Below are 19,331 nucleotides of genomic sequence, written 5' to 3'. Positions count from 1 at the left end.
CTCGAGGCCTCCACAAACAGCCGTGGCCTGGGCCCCACTCTGGCCCCCTCCCCCAGCCGGACACGATGGCCACTCCACATCCACAACCTTTTTGCACCAACCCCACCCGCCATCCAGCCCTCCCTCTCCCAACGCCCAGGGCAAGACGGTGCTCTCAGGGGACCCCTCAATGCACCCCACTGGCCGTGTTCCTGGGACAGCCAGTGTCCCTCTGAAGCCTCGGCATGGGTTCTCTTCAGGATGGGGGGCTGTGGATATCAGGGGTCCTACCCTCCCTGGGCATCGCTCCCTAACAACTCACCCCTCAGAAGGCCCAAGGTCACAGGGACCCCCAGCCCCCCTTCACCTCCTGCAGACCTCAACCCTCCCCAGAAAGAGAGGTCACCAGAGGTGAATCCCCAGATGCTCAGGAGCTCTGGGCTGTGGGAGGAGCTGTCCCCACGGGGCTTTGGCAGGAAACTCGCTGGCTCAGCACATCAGAAGGGCCATTTCCCCAGACGCCGCCCACTCGATTCCGGGAGACGCAGCTCCACACGGAGTCATTTGCTCTCCATTAGTCACCTGTCCCCACATAGACCACAGGGGCTGGACCTGAGTGCCGCACCTCCGTCCGCATCAGAGTCCACCCACGTCCCTGGGCAGCATCTGTAACCCCTGTCCCCACCATGCCCACACCTGGGGCTCTCCTGGGTCTCCTCCGCCTCCCCGCCTCCACCCTTCTCATAGATGACAGCAGCCCCCCCAGGCTCACAGCCCCCAACCAGGCGATCCTCCTGGATGTCCCTCTCCCTCTCGAGACCTCATCTCAGCTCTTCCATTCCATGTGTGCCCCACTCCAGCCACCTCTGACCCCCTTATCACTAAGACCACAGGAAGAGCACCCACTCCCCTCCTGCCTGTTCTCAGCCTCCCCCAGCCAGTTCCCTGCCCCAGGGCCTTTGCACAGGCTCCTCTTACTGCCTGGAATTCTCTTATCCCACACGTCCATCTCAGGGCCACTGCCTCCTTGTTCTCCAGGTTTCATTTTCAACATCATTCTCTCCGAGAGGCTGCCTGGCCCCCAATTCCCTCCAGTTTACTCTGCTGGGAGCCCTGGCCCCTCCTAGTCTTGGTACCCTCTGAGCAGGGGTCCACTCGCTCTCCTTGTCCACTCTGCTCACCCGGCCCCCCAAGTGCACAGCCAGAACCCCCACACAGGGGTGGCCCACGTGTCCTGACAAGCGACAGTCAAGACTGCCCTCACCGAGGTCGGATCCAGCTGGAGAGCAAAGGCCCACAGCCCCACTCTGACAAGGCTCGATGGCACACACCGCACTGCCTCCAAACACCGCCAGACGGGCCGGGAGTGAGGGGTCGAGAAGGGGCCCAGGCACAGGAGACCTGTGTCCTGGAGGGACCCAGAGGGCTTCTGAAGGCACAATGTGGGGGTCCTGAGACCAGGAGGGGCACGGCCATGCCGGGGAGCCTGGCCACACGCGAGCCCACGATGGGGCAAACGCAGCTCTCTGAAAACAAGGCCACATTCCACGAGAAATGGCAATGTGCATCCACACAGAAACTCGTACACGAACGTTCACAGCGGCCCCAGCACAGCAGCCCAAAGGTGGGAACAGCCCGAGTGTCATCGGCAGGTGACGGGCAGGTAACCGGGCCGTCCACAGGGAGGAACGTTGTCCAACCTTAAAGAGGAGTGAAGCGCTGAGGCACACGACAGCCTGGATGAATCAAGAACACGACACGCAGTGAAAGAACCCAGACATGAAAGCCCACATTTGTGCGGTTCCCCTTACATGAGACGTCCAGAACCGGTACCCCAGCCCAGGCACTGGCGGAGGGGACACGGGGGCTGACAGGGCTCAGGGTTTACGGGTGACAGAAAAGCTCTGAAAGGAGAGAGAGCGGCGGTCGCCCCTCGCGGTGAACACACCACACATCACTGAATGGCTCACTGTGAAACAACTAACTACGCTTCTGTGCATTTCACCCCAATTAAAGAACAGAGCAGACACAAGGCCAGCAGTCAAGGTCTGCAGTGGCAGCTAAGCCCCTGACCCGCCCGTCTCCGTGCCCGGCCAGTGCTCTCCCCCACGGGCCTCAGCTTCCCCCTGTGGCAGGACAGACTTGGGGGGAGAGCCCAATGCCCACCCACATGCCGTTCCCTCCAGACACCCCAGCCCATGGTGCCCCTCCACTGGCAGGAGACCCACCTCTGTCACTAGACGAAGCACAGCTGCTCTGAGGCCCGTCGGGGGCCAGAACGGGCCCCACCCTCATCCTCTGAAGTCTGAGTGTCGACACACGTGTTTGCCACCCACAGGAAGTGGGCGGCGACTCACTCCTGATTTCGGGATTTGGGGGGGCTCCTCTTCTGGAATGTGCTTTCTTCCACGGTTGACACTGGGCCCCGTCCTATGAGCCTCGGTCTCCCCCCAGCCCTGGCTCACTCTGGGGGCCCCAGACCTGGAGTGTGCCCCCAGGCTTGCCCGTCCCAAGCTCCCCAGCCACAAGTGCCCCCAACGCCGGCACCTTTGGGGTCCCTTGAGTGCCCCTCTGTCCAGGGAGCTGGCCTGAGCCGCAGATCACCACGGCTGACTCCTACCCCGGCAGGTCCCATATCCCCCACCCTGCTGGGCTCTCGGCCTCGTCCCCTGGAAGCTCTGTGCAGGAGGGGGAGTGGGGAGGGGGCGGCCATGCCATGGGCACAAGCTTTGGGATCAGGACACAGCAGCAAGGCTATAACTCACTGAGCAGACGTCAGCTTTGGGGGGACGGTGCTCCTCCCTCAACAAGGGGGCCAGCTTGGACCAGGTTCCCCACCCCGCAAGGCATCCCACGTTCCCTTCTGAGAGCACAGGAGCCCACTCACAGGAAAGCGGAGCACCCCAACAATGGCTCTCCTGACCAGCGGCCCCTCGCAGACCTGCCTCCCCACCCTGCTGCTCGCAACACCAGTCTCCCCCAGACCCCTCCTGAAGACCCTCCGATCGGCTCTCAGGCTGGCCCACCCCCCTGCTCCCATGGCTCCTGGCTCTGGCACACTGGTCCCCTAAAAACGTCCCTAGGGAGTGTTCTCTCAGCCTCCAGTGATGGAGGGCTCACCCACAGGCAGGATCTGGATTTAAGATGCCCCCTCCTGGGCCAGCCCTGGTCCTGAGCCCTGGGGCGGCCACCAGCCGTGTGCTCGCTCAGGGTCCATTCTCCAGGCCAGCATGCATGGCCGTTTTCTCCTCCCCAAGCCACTGAGCTCCCGAGGGCACAGGGTGAGGGGGAGTTGGGGACAGGGCTCCTTGTCACCTGCCCCAGGGGGCACCAGGAGCCCTTCTGACACAGCCAAGGCCCAGCATTTGCCACACGCAGGCACATCTAATTCCACGAGGAAATTCCACAACACAATTCCGTTAACACAAAAAGGGTGGTCGAGTCTGAATCCCATCTCGTCCAAGAAACGCAGAGATGGGCACAGAGGCCTGAAAATAAATCAGGAAAGACAAATGCGCTTCCTTGTGTTTTTCAGCATCTTCCCAATTTCCTACAATAGACGTGTATTATTTTTGTAATCAGAAAAGATAATAAACCATAACCAAGTGTTTCTTTAAGAGGCTGCTGGCGCCCCCTCGCTCAGAGGGTGCAGCACTGTCTGCCCACTGCCTGGGTCGAAACACTTGATTTGCAGCCACACGATATTAATTCAGCTCTCGGCTAATTAAATGGCACACGTGGGAGACAACCGAACGTTAACTGGGGAGAGAAGAACCTGCGAGCACGCCGGCTGAACCTGGAGATGGAAGCAAGTGGGCAGACGAGGAGAGGTGGTGCTCACGCGTCTCTGCCCCACAAGGCCTGGCCACACCGCCCCTTCCGCAGCGCCAGCCGGCGGTGGGCCAAGCCCCCCACTCTCCAAGGGCCAGGGCTGGTGCCCAGGAGGAGAGAGGCGTGGGATCGTGGTCAGGACCACGGCCAGCGCCCTTGTACGGGCCTCTGCCACCATCTACAAAGGGAAACCCGGCCGGCCTCCCACCTCCATGGAGGGGGCCAAGTTCCAAAACACTCCCCTCCCTGCTCTGCCCACTCAGGGTGGAAACCAGTGGGCCCTGCTCTCCTGCTGGACTGGCCGACCCGGTGCTGCCAGCACACCCTCAGCAAGGCTCAGTATCTGTGGGTGAACAAACTTCCAAACCCCCATGGGTCTGGCGGGTTCCCGTGGTGACCTGTCCACCAACAGGCCCAGGTAGCACTGGCCACCCAGCTTAGCGCCCCGCATGCAGGAAGCAGAAACCAGCTGAGCTCTCACCTCCCACTTCCACACCCCCTCCTGCTGAACCCGCTTCCGTGCTTCCAGAAGCTTTTCACCACCTCCCTCTAAAACCTGGGATCCCAGGAGAAATTGGCCTTTTCCTCCTACGAACCCTTCAAATATTTTTCCCAAGCCTAAATAGGAAAGCAAACCCAAAAGTTCTAAGCTCTCTAGTTAGGTCAACACTGAGGCTCCACAGAGGGAAGAAGCAGACCAGACGGGACCTGGAGGAGGGACGGGCCTGGGCGGGGGACAGCCGCACTCTGCAGACAGCCAGGAAGAATCTAGAAGGACGCTCCCTGCCGGCCAGCTCACTCGGCACCGGACGCCCACCAGGAGCTGCCACCTGCTGCCGTCACAGACGATTGAGGGGTCTCTGGAGATACTGTGTTGACTCCCTTTAGGACTTTCGGGAACAAATGCTGTTCTGTACATTTACAAAATTAGTAGGAGTAATCCAAAAACATCCAAGACCTAATTTTACTCCAGCTGGGTAACCAGTAGAGCCCAATGACACTCGGCTCTGGAGCACATGCTGCAGACGACGGTCAGACTCGGAGCTGGCCACCTGAACACACCCACCTCCTGTTTCCCCAAGTGGAGCAACCACAGCCCCAACCATCACATCTTTCAAGGAGCTGCCGGGAAAGGCGTGGCCCTGCTCGCCCCGGCATCCGCCCCCCTGCTGGCCAAGCCCAGCTGCTGGGCAGTGGAACCAAGGCTCTGGGCAGCTGGTGGCTGGGGAGAAGCCAGAGCCTGGTGGGCAGGTTACCACCCCCAGGGTGGGGTCTCCTCACTGTACATGTGGAGAAGGCCGTGGGCCCCGCAGCCCAGCGCCTGCCGGGCCTGAATCCTGGCTGCCCCTTCCCACCACGTGGCCTTGGGTCCATTACTGAGCCCCTCACCGGGGGCTGCACCCCAGCATCTGGGCTGAATGACAACAGGTGTGAAGCCCCTGAGAGGAACCTTGTCACCATCTCTGCTCTCACTCCAATGCGCCTCCTCCCAGAGATGGGGCGCTCTCACCCGCTCTCAGGGGAACATGCGTCCAAGGGTTAGCAAACCCCCTTTGCGAGGCACCCCACACACTGACCAAACCCCGCACCCAACCAGAGCCCAGGCCCACTTCACAGGAGGAAACGTTAGCTTCGACCCTACGACCCTGCACAGGACCTGAGTCCCTGCCCTCAGTGTCACTCCCTCCACTCTCCACTGGGAAAGGCATCACCCCAGCCAGCAAAGGTGCTCAGCAGGGCTGGCGGCTGCTTTAGAAACAAGTGGTTCCTTAATCAATCAGCACTCAGACCAGCAGACGGTGCTCTTCTCCTCGATGTGACCACCAGGAAGGGCCCCTCCTTCCCCACAACAAGCCCCCAGCCCCCTCTCCACAGCTCCGGACGCCGACCAAGCCAGGCACTCAGCAAGAAGGCTGTTTGAATGGGGTGCAGAGAAAGCCACACAAACAACAGCAAATCAATTTTAGAAGCACCTTACTCTTCTGGACGTGTTGACCCTACAGCTCCCACTGGGAGGTCTTGGTCCAGCAGAGCGTCCGGAATGCAGGTCCCAGCGAGGCCAGAGCACTCCCGTCAGGGGCACCAGGACTCTCGAGGTCTTCAGTCCTATTTTCTTCTGGATGAATTAAAAGTATGGTCCCTCCCAGCTTCAAACAACAACTCCAGCCCTCTCCCTAAGTCCAGACCAGCCCTTGCTAAATAGCCAGGGGTGATCTCCCCTCCAACCCTGTGGCGATGGCTTTCTTAATTCACATGAGGAACAGAAGGCTCTAGAAACAGTCATCTCTCTGCCACTGACCCTCTCCTGCACACACCCACCTCAGCAAGAATGAGCTAAAGGCCACAGACGCGTTGCGCGGGTTCGCTGCTGTGCCACTAGCCGCCAGGGAAGCGCGCTGAGCACGGCCAGGGGATGCACCCTCTGCAGGGAGCAGGACTCCCCGCGGTCAGCAGAGAAGGGAGGGAAGGCTGGTGCTGCAGGGGGCCGGGGGCAGGGCAGACCCGAGGCACTTCCTCAACACCCTCCCCCAGCGTGAAGACGACGTCCTCTGGGGACAATCCCGGGTCTGCTTGCGCCTCTCTTCCTGCCTCAGATCCAACTAAGCTGCTTCCGCTGTGTCGGGCGGCCTGGACAGGTGCCACGTAGCCATAACAGGAAGGCGCACTTCCTCCTCCAGTGAGGGCCGGGGCATCGCCACAAACAAGGCGCCCTTTGCAGACGCCGCGGGAGCTGTCAGCAAATTGCCGTCAGGAAACACAGCCGAGCTTCCGCCTCGCAGGAGAGAGCAGCATGCGGGCAGGAGCCTCCCACGCTCCGGGGTCCCACGTCCGAAGGCAAGGTCAGCCCTGAGGCCCCCGCGGAGCTGAGTCACCACGTGACCTAGACCAGAGAGTGGGGCGCGTCAGGATGCAGCCCACATGGAAACCTGGCGTCCCCGGCGTGGTTCCTTAGGGTTAGGGGTCCATGGGTACAATCTGCCTGCAATGGTGCTTTTCAAGCCAAAACTGGTCCCGTCTCCACACTCGGAGGCTCAGGACGCTGGGAACGGGTTGTCATTCAGCCGTGAACAGGAAGACATCTCCCAGGACCTGGCAGCTGCAGAGCAAGCAATCTCCTCTAGGAAAATGTCCAACCCCCTGGATAAACACCAAGCATGCGTCTCAAGTCAGACTGGGGCCTCGTGTCGAAATGTGTGGCTTCATTAACTGCAGCCCCAGACCTCCTCATCCAGGCCCAGCCATAGGCCGATGGGACGGAGAACTTGCTAAGGCTGGGCTGAGGGGCAGACGGCCGAGGACGCTGCCCAGGACACGCCCACGTTCATCCACCTGGCCCTCCACTCTCCATTCAGGATGAGGTCATTCCTTTTACTGACCCACAGTCACAGTGACAATGATGACGATGGCTACGAGCTCCTTGAACATCATGTGCACCAAGCATGGCATCGAGTGACTCATGGGAGGTAAGCCCAGAACTGTCACCCCATGTTACAGATGAGGAGACAACCATCAGGCTGCCTGGGAGACCACAGTGCCCACCACTCGCCATCTGTCGCCCGAACACACTCCCTGAACTGTCTTCACCGGCTGTAACTTCACACCACACGTAGTGGACCACCCAAGGGACACACCAAACGAGGGGTGGACACAGCCGAGGACCTCAGTGGGGGCAGTCAGGCGACACCTGCTAGTAACGCTCCACCTAGGAGTGAGCTCACCTGCCAGGTAACCCACACAGCACTGTTGGTGACAACAAGACGTGGGACACATGCCAATGTCCCTCATAAGCTTCGCACCTTGAAGGGGCAACAGCCTCCAGCCCAGGGCCCAACCGCCACCCTGAGCCTTTAACAGGACACTGCCTGGGCCCTCCCGTGCAACCTCCAGTGGACGCTCAGAGGGCCCAGAACACGCACTGCGTGTCCGTCCCTGGTCCTTCTGTGCAGTGGTTCAGCCCTCTGCGTGGTCTCCCCTCCCCAAACTCAAGGCCCTATAGTTGGCACCTCCATGAAATGCCCCCAGGTGCTCCCGGCCCTCTGGACCCCATTCCTCCTGCGGTGTTCAGAATGCCAAGCCCTGGAGGGAGGAGGCCAGTCCCTCGGCTCATGAGCAGGGACTCAGCGTACCGTGTGCTGAAGTGCACAGATGCACTGGGCCTGCACCGCGGACAGGCAGGAGCACAGGGATTAACAAATTAACCTGTGGGTTCGTTTACTGACTAAGACAAACTGGGGAAGACCCCCCTTAACCTCCACCCACCCCAGGACTCAGCCCGAGGAAGTGTCTGGTTTCTTCAGAAACATCCCAGGAAACGATCCCAGGGCTTGAGCACGTTCTGAACTGGTGCCGGGCCTCCAACCAGGAGTGGGGCTGAAGGACCCTCATGCACAGCGGTGCCCACGTTGAAGGCCCCACAGGCCCGCTGGCCGAGCTGCGTCTTCCTGAGGCTCCATAGAGACCAGTCTGAGTATCTGACTTGTCCTGACTTCTAATAAAACCAAGACGGCCTCTGGTGCAGTCTGTGAACCCCTGAGAACTGAGCATCCTCCCCTGTCACCTGGAAGACACAGAGTGTTTGTGGAGATTTAATTCACAGTGTAATTAGACACAGAGACTAAAAAATATTTTACTGTCATGGAGTAATTGCACTTTAAACTATTTGGCAAGGGTGCGAAATCCCACAGGGAGGCCCGAGGATAAGTCTGGTGAGCCCACGTCTCCCTGGAAACCACACCCTCCAGGCATTTTCACCTTTTGGGAAATTTCCATAAGATTCCCCAACTCTACCGTCAGAGACATTTCCTCTTCAGGAGGACTGCAGGGAGGTCTGGGACTCGGAAGATGTTGAGAATACGGCCATCAGACTCTAGTCTCCTGGAAACCTACGGAAATGGGACCCTGGCCACTTCCCCTGCCTCACTTGCCCCTCAAAGGCCAGGCCTCACCCCTCAAAGACCAAGGCAGAGAGACGGGACAGCGGGTGGCCCGTGGGCAACCAAAAGTGTGACCCCACTTGGGTCATCCAAGGCCACGCAGGGGACTGGAGCAGGGTCCTGAGGCCCTGGACCCCAGCCCACTGCTGTGAAGCGAGAGATACTGCCACAGCCCCAGCCACAGGCCCCTGAACCGCCAAGGCCTCCAAAGGCACACTGGACGCTGTCTGAGGACTGAGAGGGCTTGGTGGCCCACCCCGAGAGACTACAACTCACGAAAGCGAGGCTGTGGAGCGAGCCCCAGCCTCCAAGGCTCAGCCCCTCAGCTGCCCTCACGGCATTTTCCATCCACCCTGCTTTAAACACAGTCTCATCCTGGCAACTCGAAGTGGCTTTCGGACATCAGAAAGGTCAAGCAATCTGCACCCAAGCTTCCGTCTCTAAGGCAGAGACCCCCTTTCGGCTTGAGCGGGACAACTCTGGACTCACTCAACCTTTCTCGGCCTCAGTTTCCCCACCAGTGAAAATGGGGCGACAGGAGCCTCTCACAGGCTCACAGTGAGAAATACCTGAGACCAGCACACAGCAGGCGCATAATGAGTGCAGTTCCCTTTCCACTCCTCCCTTGAGCCACAGACAGACCAGGCAGAGGAGATTCCCCGTGATGGAGTACCTCGGCTCCCATAGAGTACAAGAGGGCGGCTGGCATGCCCGACCCAGCCAGTCAAAGGACCCCTCCGCAGACCTCCCTGGGGCAGACGAGCAACCCCACAGGCCCCGTTTGCCCAGACGCACCTCCCTGCACTGGTGGTTTGGGGCCATGTCTGTGGCTCACACTCGCTTTGAGAAACTCACGGAAACTCCAGATCCACACCTAGAAAGTCCTCTTATGCACAGACACGCCTGTTCTGGGGGGCACAGACCTTCTGAGCCCCGAGAACTGCCCCACAGGTGTGAGGGCAGGCAGTGGGGAAGAGGGTCTACAGAGCTGCCTGCTGCTCAGCGCACCCCTTCCCCACCCACTCAGCCCAGCTCCTCGCCCACTGCTGACAACACGGTGGGACCCTCCAAACCCAGCCCACCCAGAAATCCACCCCGGCCCCGGTGGCTTCATCCAGGATCCACAGGTAGCCTGGGCTGCCCACCCAAATCTGGGTGAGCAGTCATTCGGGGCGGGCTCTGCCTACCCAGGGCCTACACTCCATCCACCCAGGCAGAGGGAGGGACCCTCCAGTGCTCAGGGCTGGGAGCAGCGAGTCTGAGCCGTTGCTGCCCGGGCAGGCCCACACCTCGGCCAGTCTTGATCCCTCCTGACTCGGGGAAGCCTGGAGAAGCTTCCAAGTGGAGGCGGTGACGGCCATGGCTCCACACCCAGAGGCACGTCTGCAGAGAAAGCGCCTTCCACAGAGGGCAGGGGGAGACCTGGCCTGACACCCACCAAGCCTGGGGGCCACAGAGACACCACCTCCCTCCCCGCCTCTGACAGCAGCTGCCCCCAGGACCCACTGGGACCCCCAAGGGGCTGGCATAGCTCCACCTTACAGCAGCCGGGCTTTGGTGGCAAAGGGAGAAGAAAGGTGGCGCAGGGGGCTCAGGGCAGCCCCAGACCCGAGGACTCGCTTCCAGCCAGGACAGGCTGCAGCAGCAGGCCTGCCGCCCTCAGGTCTTGTCCCCATCCCCACCAGCCTCTCCAGGCCCCACTCAACACCCAGTGGGGAGAGGGGGCTCGCACTTTGTTTAATTAATGAATCAACAAACTAAATGATGCACAAACACAGGCCTGTCCATGCTGGGCAAGGGGGTGCAGAGGGGCGGCCACGCCCTCGGGAAACACGGGCCTAGGGCAGGAGGTTGGGTGGGGCCGGGCCCCAAGGATGGGCTGGAGAATTCCTCTGGGGACCTGGGGGCCTGGCGATGAGCAAGAACAGCAGGAGGGAGAGTGTCACCGTTCGGAGAGAGCCCACTGGCCAGCCTTGGGGGAGCAGACGCCCACGTAGTTCATCTGCACAACACCCTGGGGCCAAGGAGCAGCTGTGCCCACTTTCCTGACAGGAAAACAGGCCTGCAGAGATTCTGTGACTAGACTGAAGTGCCTAACCCAACAGAGGCCACTGCTCTTAAGCATTGTCCCCTCTGCCTACCCCACTCCCCAGAAGAAATCCCCCTGCTAGTGGGGCTGCTTTCCCCAAGTTTGAGCCCCCCTGCCGGTGAGCTGGGGTGGAGGGAACTCATGGAAGCCCTGTACCCTCAGTGGAGGGGCAGAGGAGGGTCCTGAGCAGGCTGAAGGGCAGGGCTGCCTTGACAGCGAGGACCGATGCCCCTACACCCACCATGCGCTTCGGGCCTACCCGTCCTGATTCAGGGATCCCCGAAGTGGAGACATAGACCCCACGCCCGCCAGAGCAGCAGCCGACTCGGGCTCCCCATACACTCTGCTTCCGGTGCTGGACGCTGCAGCTCTCAGGAGGCAGGAGGCACAGAGGGGCTGACCACTTCAGGCCCGGGCAGGGAGAGGCCACTCAGGGCTGGGGACGGGGCCACACAGACAGGACCCCCAGGAAATGCTGCCAGCCAGGGACGTTCGTTTCCAAAGCACAGAACCCTCTGGCAGCCACACCACGGGTCAGACTGGGCAGCCCCAGCCGCTGGACCGTGGGGCAGGCTCCATCTACGTACTGGAGGTCACCTCAGGCCAGGACCCGGCTGACCAGAGCCAGTCCCACCAGCAGCCCCCTCAGTCCCAGCCAGGGAGGAAGGAGGTGGTGGTGGGAGGGCCACTGGCAAGGAGACACAGGGCTCTTCCCAGCGTGAAGAGCTCACCTGAGCATGCCTGCCAGGAAGAGCAGGAGCCATCTCTCCAGGGTAGGCGGGGGCTGGCGCTCACTGTCCTGGGGAAGCCCCTACCTCTCGGGACTCCCAGAGTGGCTCAGCACTGAGGCTGGGGACAGGGCCCAGGGGTGCCCCAGGGCCGTGGTCTCCCCCAGACACCCTCCCCGCCAGCGGCCTGGCATTTCCCTCCCGGGGTCTTCTCCCTCACCCCATGGAGGGTCTGTCCAGAGCACACACTCACGTGGGCACACTCATACACACACACCCCTCTCATCCAGGTAGGCACTTGGTTGGAGACGGTAACCCAGAATCCGCCCCTCACTCCCATCCCAAAAGGCCTCTTTCATACAAAATGGCCGAGTCCCAGCCCCGGTCTAGCTGGGATGAGAGAGAGCGCCTACATGCTCAGAGGCCGCGCACGCACACGCAGCGACTCCTGCACAGATACCGCACACACGAACACCCATGTGCACACAATGCCAGCTCGCGGCCGCTGGCCCTACCCCAGGAGCCAGGAGTTCTCCAAATACCAGGCTGGGGAGACTGACAGCCCCTTCTAGGGCCAGGGCTGGCCGGCCCCAGGACGGCGGCACCCTCCTCCTGGTGTCCACTCTGCCAAGGAGGGGATCCAGAGCCCAGAATGTGCACAGGGGGCACCAGGCATAACCTGCTCCTCCAGCCGGCAGCTGCAGAGAGAGGTCAGGGCTGCGCTGGGCAGAGGGGAGGGAGGAGTGCAGGCAGCCAGGGATGGGTGCAGGCACCACAGGCAGGACAGCCGCTGCCCTCAGCTGAGGCTGGGGGAGGGGAGAAACGTTAGGACCCTCCCCCATTTCAGCAACCCAGAAGCTCACCCCAGATGGAGAGTGAGCGGCTTCGGGGAAATGGGGGAGGGTAGGCCATCTACCCTTCCTTGGGGGATCCCAACCCAGAGGGGGCCCCCCAGGAGTCCAGATTCAGTGGCAGGACCGGCAGCGCCGCCCTCCTTCCCTGGCAGGCCCTTTGTTCCATGCGGCGGCCTTGGGGAGGGGCCTCTCGGGCTGAGGAGGGGAGGCTGGGGCGCCCGTACATCTCCCCATCCTGCGGGGGAGGGGCTGATGCAACCCAGCCAGGCCGCCGGCGGGGGAGGGGGACGGACGCCCCCACCACGACCTGAATGCCCGGACCCCAGAACTCCTTCCTGCCTGATCTCTCTGAATTCACTCTCCAGTCTCCGCCCTTCGCTCTCACCAGGGGACACAGTCCTCTGACTTGGACCCCAGGCACGCGGTGTGACCGACGCCGGCGCTCGGACGCGCACAGAGAGGCTCCCCCATCGCGCGCAGCTGCGCGCCCGCGGCCTCCAGCGACCGATCGGTCCCCCGGCCGTGCCCCGCGACCCCCGCGCGGCAGCCCGCGGGTGGGCACTCACACGTAGGCGTGGTAGATGAACGCCCAGCCGCGCGGCCGCTCCAGCACGTTGTAGAGGAAATTCTGCAGCTTGCGGTAGAAGGCGTTGCGCTTAGGGGGCTTCCCGGCACCCGCGCCACCCGCGCGCGGCTTGCTCAGGATGCTGCCGCGCTTGGGGGCCTCGGAGCCGGCGATGAGCAGCGCGCCGTCCCGGGTGGAGTCGGGCGCGCCGGGGTCCAGCCCCACGAAGCCCACCTTGAGCTTCTTCTCCCCGCTTGGGCCGGGGTACACGCCGCCGTTGCGCGACTTTTGCACCATGGTGCCGGGCGGCGCCCCGGCGGGCGCGGGCTCAGCGGGGGCGGCGCGCGGGGGGCGGCGCGGGCCGGAGCCCAGGCCCCCAGCCCGGGAGCCGCATGGCCGTGGAGGCGGCGGCTCAGCGCTCCTGCCAGGCCCCGGCCGCGCGCGGGGACGCTGCGGCCACCTCGCTCCGCGCGCGCCTCGGCGCCTGGCCCGCGGCCGCGCCGGCTCCGCCCGCCGCCTCGCCCCGCCCCCCGTTCACTCCTGCGACTCCGCGCCGGCGGAGGAGGGGAGGGGAGGGGAAAGAAGCGAGAGGAGGCGAGGACCTGGCTGGGCTAGGCAGACCCCTTCCCGGTCCGCCTGGCACGTGTGCCCTGACGAGGGCACCTGGTCTCCTGGTCGCCTCTGAGGTGGGCAGGAGCGAGCAAGCGCACCGCCTGAGCGGCCCCCAGCTCTCCCAGGGCACCGAAAGTGGTGCCAGCGCCAGACCCCGGTTAGATTCTTACCAGCTGGGCCCCGGGACTGGACACCTCAAAGCGGGGAGAGGTTACAGCTCTTGGGGGCTCTCCATTACGTGGCGCAGCCCACGGGGGCCTTATGCTCTTGGCCTCTAGGTGGACCAGGGGTGAGGACCCCAGACCTGGGCTTCTTGGCTGTGCAGTCAGGCATCCCGGGAGACTTCCTAAGACGTAGCCCCCACTGGTGTTGAAGAAGGAGTCTGGAAGGGAGGCCACAGGGGAAAGGGGGAGTTGCAGAGGCAGGAAGAGGGGCAAGGATGGCCAGGGAGGCCAGGCCTGAGAGACTCACCCCTGGGAGCCCCCCCAAGGGGCCTGGACTTTGTTCTGCAGAGCCCAGAAGGGGCCTGTGGCAAGGGCAGGGGTTGTTGGGTGGGCCCTAGGGCAAGACGGAGGCCCGAGGCCAATGGGAATGCTGGTGCCACAGTCCAGGACAAAGGAGGGTAGCCTCTGGACACAGAGGGCAGGGTGTCTGCTTGGGAGGGAGTGGGCAGAGGTGGCCTCCCTTAGCCAGGGAGTCATGGGTGACCTGGGGGGGAGCCCTCTGGAACCTGCTGCTGGGAGGCCGAAGGGGCCCCTGCACACTCGGGACTCTCAGCTCCTCCCCAGGCTCCCTGGAACCTCCCTCTGCACGGCGGGGATGGTGCCGGCTGCAGGTGCTTCTCCTGACTACGTCCAGCTCTTCCCACAGTCGCCTGGCACCGTGGGGTCCACCAAGGGAAGCACCCTGTACAGTAGCTGGCACTGTCCTCCCTGGTAACTCAACTCATAACACAGCACGACCTCCGGCGCCAGGTCAGCTGTGCTGCCCTACCCTTGGTTTCCAAAGCTTGTGGCCATGTGGCCTGTTTATTTATTTGTTTATTTATTTTAGTTAGACAGAAAACATAATGGTCGACGCAGGCACCGTGCCGATTTGCGAGTCATCTAGAATGTTGGGGATGGACTGCAGCTGATGCCACACACACACCTGTGCACACAGGTACGTCCCAGGGCTGCACTTCTGAGCCCACCTCCCTGCCTCCATGCCCAGGCATCAGCTGTGCTCACCAGCATCGGGTGGCTGCAGGTTTTCTGAGCGCACACACCCCTGCAAGCCCAGATGAGGAAGGAGGTACCAGCCTGGTCAGTTCAAGGGGAGCCGGGGGACCTGGACTGCAGAGGGAATGAAGGGACGACCTGCACTCCCCTCACGAGCTGGCTCGGCAAGGTGGTGGCATCTGGCTGGCTTTGCTCATTGGCCTCTGGGTAGCCCCCATTCTCACTCTTCAGAAGACTGGACAAAGGGACTGCAACTCAAACACAAACTCTGAAAGGGCCAGGCCACCTCCTCCCGTTAAGGGGAAGCCCCAGACTACGGGGCACACCTGAGCTGGCTCTTGGGGGAGCCCCTTCTCAGGGTGTGATGTGAGAGCCAAGTGGGCCCATGGTTAGGGTTGGTCCACAGAGGATGAAGGAAAAGTGATTCCCTGGTGTCATTTTTGCAGATGCTTGAGCACTGAGATGGAGCAAGGTTTGGGCTCTCTGGCGTTCCAGGACACTGAGGAGAAACAAACCTGCTCGTCTTTTTTAGAAAAGAGAAGGCCACACCCTGAGGTCTTAGGAGCCACGACTGCCTTCATAGTCTCCTGGGGAGGTGGTGGTGCTCCAGTGGCCTCTCCGTCAGGGGCACCAACAGCCAGACTGGAAGGGGGACCTGCTCTGGATGCAGCGGCCTATGCGTCCAGGAGCCCTCTGTTCTGTGGTCTACAAATGGTGCTTGCACCAGCAGCCTCGCCACATCTCTGAGGTTCTGGAAGGCAAATCCTGCGTCAAGTTTGAAAGTCTTTGCTTCCTTGTTCAGGATGTCCTTTTGGTGAGCTGGCTCATTGATCATTTGTTTTCACTTTTGTGTCACGCACACCATGGACTCTGCGTTGTCAGCAGTCTGGTCACCAGTCCCCCCCTCGACCCCCCGCAACCCAGACGGAGCAGGTGGTGAAAAAGTTCAGTTGGGGTGAATTTCATGCAAGCGACAGGAATTCCATTTATTTAAAAATAGATGGGAAAAGCTTTCAGGCTCTTTGCCATCTTTGCCGAGACTGCACTGGTGGATCCAGAGAAGAGGAGTGGAAAAATTCAGACGCACATGACACCCAGCTCCTTCCTGGGGAGACAGCTTTCACCCGGACTGAGGGCCGCGAGACCCACAGCCAGTGCAGAGGGCAGCCGAGCCGGCGCTGTTCTTTCAGCACCCCCAGCACTGCGCACTCCCAGGAACCTTGGAGCCCAGCACACTTCTCCTGCCCTCTCCTCACGGCCGCCTCCTCCCGCCCCCACATCACAGGCTACACTAAGCAGCTGAGAATGGACTACTGAGCTGACACAACTGCAGTTGGCCACACTGTCTCAAAGGCAAGCCCAGAGTTCTCAAAAATCCCCCCCAAAGGACCCCTGCGTGTCCCCTCCGCACCCAGGAGCTCACTGCACAGGCTGTGGCCTGCTTGCCGGCCTGGCCCCCCTGCCTTTGCGTGCATCTTGCCCACTGCCATGTGCCCCCCAGGGCCCGGCATGGAGAGGGGCCCATGTTATGTGGTCCGTGGACGTCACAGCTGCTGGTGGCAGAGGCTGACTCGAAGCACATCTGGGTCCTTCCCTTTCTGGGAGACCTGCGTGGTGACTCTTCCCATGGTGGTGCGGGTCAGAAGTGGGCTCAGCATCCCCTGAAAACCCACTTCTCCGGAACCCTGGTGGGTCATGACTCCAGTCTCAGATTTCACATCGGACAGCGGGACCGGAGAAGACGTCAGAGCACAGGGAGCTGAGTCCAGAAGAAACACGCTTCCACTGGCTGTCCATCCTGGCCACGGGGCAAGAGCAACAAGCTGTCCCTGTGGCACAAGTGTTGGCGGCTGAGGGAGCCCTCTCTGTACAGTCCCAGTCTAAGGCTCTGTTAATACCCGTGGTCACATCAAAGATGCTCATGTCCAGGTGTTCAGCCACATTCAACTTCCGTGGGCCAGTGACCATGTGGACACTGGGGGCAGACACTGAAAAGCAGAGTTTCCTGTTTCACCACCACCCTATCTCCTCCCAGGAGAGAAGGAGTGAGCCCCCAGTCATGCCTGCTGAAAAACAGATGCTCCTGGCAGAGGCCCGAGGGAAGGCTCCTCCCAGCCTCGAGAAATGAGACTTCATTTGGGGAATGAGACGAGACAGGCTCTCAATCACTTAACCTGGGTCAGGGCTGTTGCCGACTTAATCTTGTAATTTGGACAACAGGGAGTGCCTGCCCAGACAGAAAGTCCCAGCCCTCCCCACAAGGAATTTTCCATCATGAGGAGGAGGAAGGCCGTATTTATCCAGGTCATGGGGAGCAGGGAAGTGAGGAAAAGATTTAAGATGTGAAAGCATTAATTTTTTTTAAAACATCTTACAACAAAGTCAATAAAAATTTAATTTATAGGTTTTTGTTTAAGGATCAGAGCTCTCAACTAGCTTCCCCAGCCCCTGGCAAACCAGATAATTGATGAGGGAGCTGACATGTATTTCTCAGCCACCAAGACCACCTCGACGCTAGGCGTCCATGGTCGCCCGTGATGGCGGAGACAGGCTGGGCAGTGAAAGTGGCCCTGGACGCACTTGGAGGGTGGCAATCAATCTGTAGATTCTGGGCCCTCGAGGGAAACTCCTGCTTCGCATGTTCTGGCCAACTTACGGGAGCAAGGAGGGGTGGCTCAGGAGGCTGTGCATTTTGTCGCTGCCGGTCCACAGGCTTCCACACGAGGTATCCCTCACTCCCCCTCCCACGCTTCTGGGCAGATGAAGAACCTGTGACAGTCGTCCCCATTCCAGGCAGATAAAACGTGAGGAACAGCCAGGCCCCACGGTTCATGCATGGATACTGAGGTGTGATCCAGGCCCCACCGAGCATCTCCACGTGGCAAGGCTGCCGTGGCACTTGGATGACATCCAAATGCTTTCCTCACCAGGTCTCGTCGCCCATGTGATCTGGCCCTGCAGCTCTCGGGCCACCCCACTGCCCCCCGCCTCCGCCACCCCACCCTCACCTCCCCCACCTCCCACCTGCCCGCCTCCCACTGCCCAGTCCTGCACACAACAGCCTCAGTGACCCTCAAGCAGGTGAAGGAGTTTTTACATGTCCTGTTCCCTCTGCCAGGAATGCTGTTCCCTCCACTAGCACCAGGAGGTCCCTGTGCACCTTCTCAGGGAGGCCCTGCTTGTGGGTTTGCCTTGAAGTGGGACCCCCACCTCCCTCTCAGCTCTGCTTCCTCATCACAGTCTGAAACTACAGTATTTACTTGCCTGCTGTTCACCTTCCCACTAGACGGGGAGCTCAGCAAGGAGCCATGCACACACAGCCCTGCACACACTCACAGCCCATACACACACTCACACCCCATGTACACACTCACAGCCCATACACACACTCACAGCCCTGTGCACACATTCACACCCCGTGCACACACTCACGGCCCTACACACACTCACAGCCCCATGCACACACTCATGGACCTGCACACACTCACATCCCATACACACACTCACAGCCCTGTGCACACATTCACACCCCATGCACACACTCACAGCCCCATGCACACACTCACAGCCCTGCACACAGTCACATCCCGTACACACACTCACATCCCATGCACACACTCACAGCCCGTGCACACACTCACACCTCATACATACACAGCCCGTGCACACACTCACAGCCCGTGCACACACGCACAGCCCTGTGCACACATTCACATCCCGTACACACACTCACAGCCCCATGCAAACACTCACAGCCTGATGTACTCCCTCGTGGTCCCATGTACACGCTCACAGTCCTGTGCGTACACTCACACCCCATACACACACTTACAGCCCCATGCACACACTCACACCTCATACACACACTCACAGCCCCGTGCACACATTCACAGCCCTGTGCACACATTCATGGCCCCGTGCACACACTCATAGCCCTGCACACACTCACACCCCATACACACTCACAGCCCTGTGCACACATTCACAGCCCCGTGCACACACTTACAGCCCTGCACACACTCACACCCCATACACACACACAGCCTGTGCACACACTCACAGCCTGTACGCACAATCACAGCCCTGCACACACACTCACACCCTATGCACACATTCACAGCCCATGCACACACTCACACCTCATACACACACAGCCCATGCACACACTCACAGCCCATGCACACACAGCCCTGTGCACACACTCACACCCCGTACACACACTCACAGCCCCATGCACACACTCACAGCCTGATGTACTCCCTCGTGGTCCTGTGCACACACTCACACCTCATACATACACTCACACCCCATACACACACTCACTGCCCCATCCACACACTCACAGCTCATACATACACTCATATCCCCTACACACACTCACAGTCCTGCACACACTCGCACCTCATACACACGTTCACAACCCATATACACACTCACTGCCCCATCCACATACTCACAGCTCGTACACACACTCACAGCCCCGTACACACACTCACATCCTATGCACACACTCACAGCC

At 60.9% G+C, this 19,331-nt stretch overlaps 1 protein-coding gene across 8 annotated transcripts in view; it reads right to left on the bottom strand.

The window, feature by feature from the left end:
• KCNQ2 (potassium voltage-gated channel subfamily Q member 2) overlaps window positions 1–13,371 on the bottom strand; it is a 61,344-nt gene extending 47,973 nt beyond the window's left edge. For all 8 annotated transcript variants that reach the window (XR_009222867.1, XM_058562306.1, XM_058562300.1 and 5 more), the window contains exon 1: window positions 12,982–13,371. Coding sequence is in view for 7 of the 8 variants with exons in the window: in XM_058562306.1 (XP_058418289.1) it covers window positions 12,982–13,277 (296 nt within the window). In the remaining variant the exon portion in view is untranslated. The remainder of the gene's footprint in view (window positions 1–12,981) is intronic.
• Between the last annotated feature and the right edge of the window lie 5,960 nt (window positions 13,372–19,331).

This window comes from Diceros bicornis, chromosome 19, assembly GCF_020826845.1.
Source record: "Diceros bicornis minor isolate mBicDic1 chromosome 19, mDicBic1.mat.cur, whole genome shotgun sequence".
NCBI classification, from domain to species: Eukaryota; Metazoa; Chordata; class Mammalia; order Perissodactyla; family Rhinocerotidae; genus Diceros; species Diceros bicornis.
The sequence above is the reverse complement of the archived record's forward strand: the minus strand, read 5'-3'. Positions and strand labels throughout refer to the sequence as shown.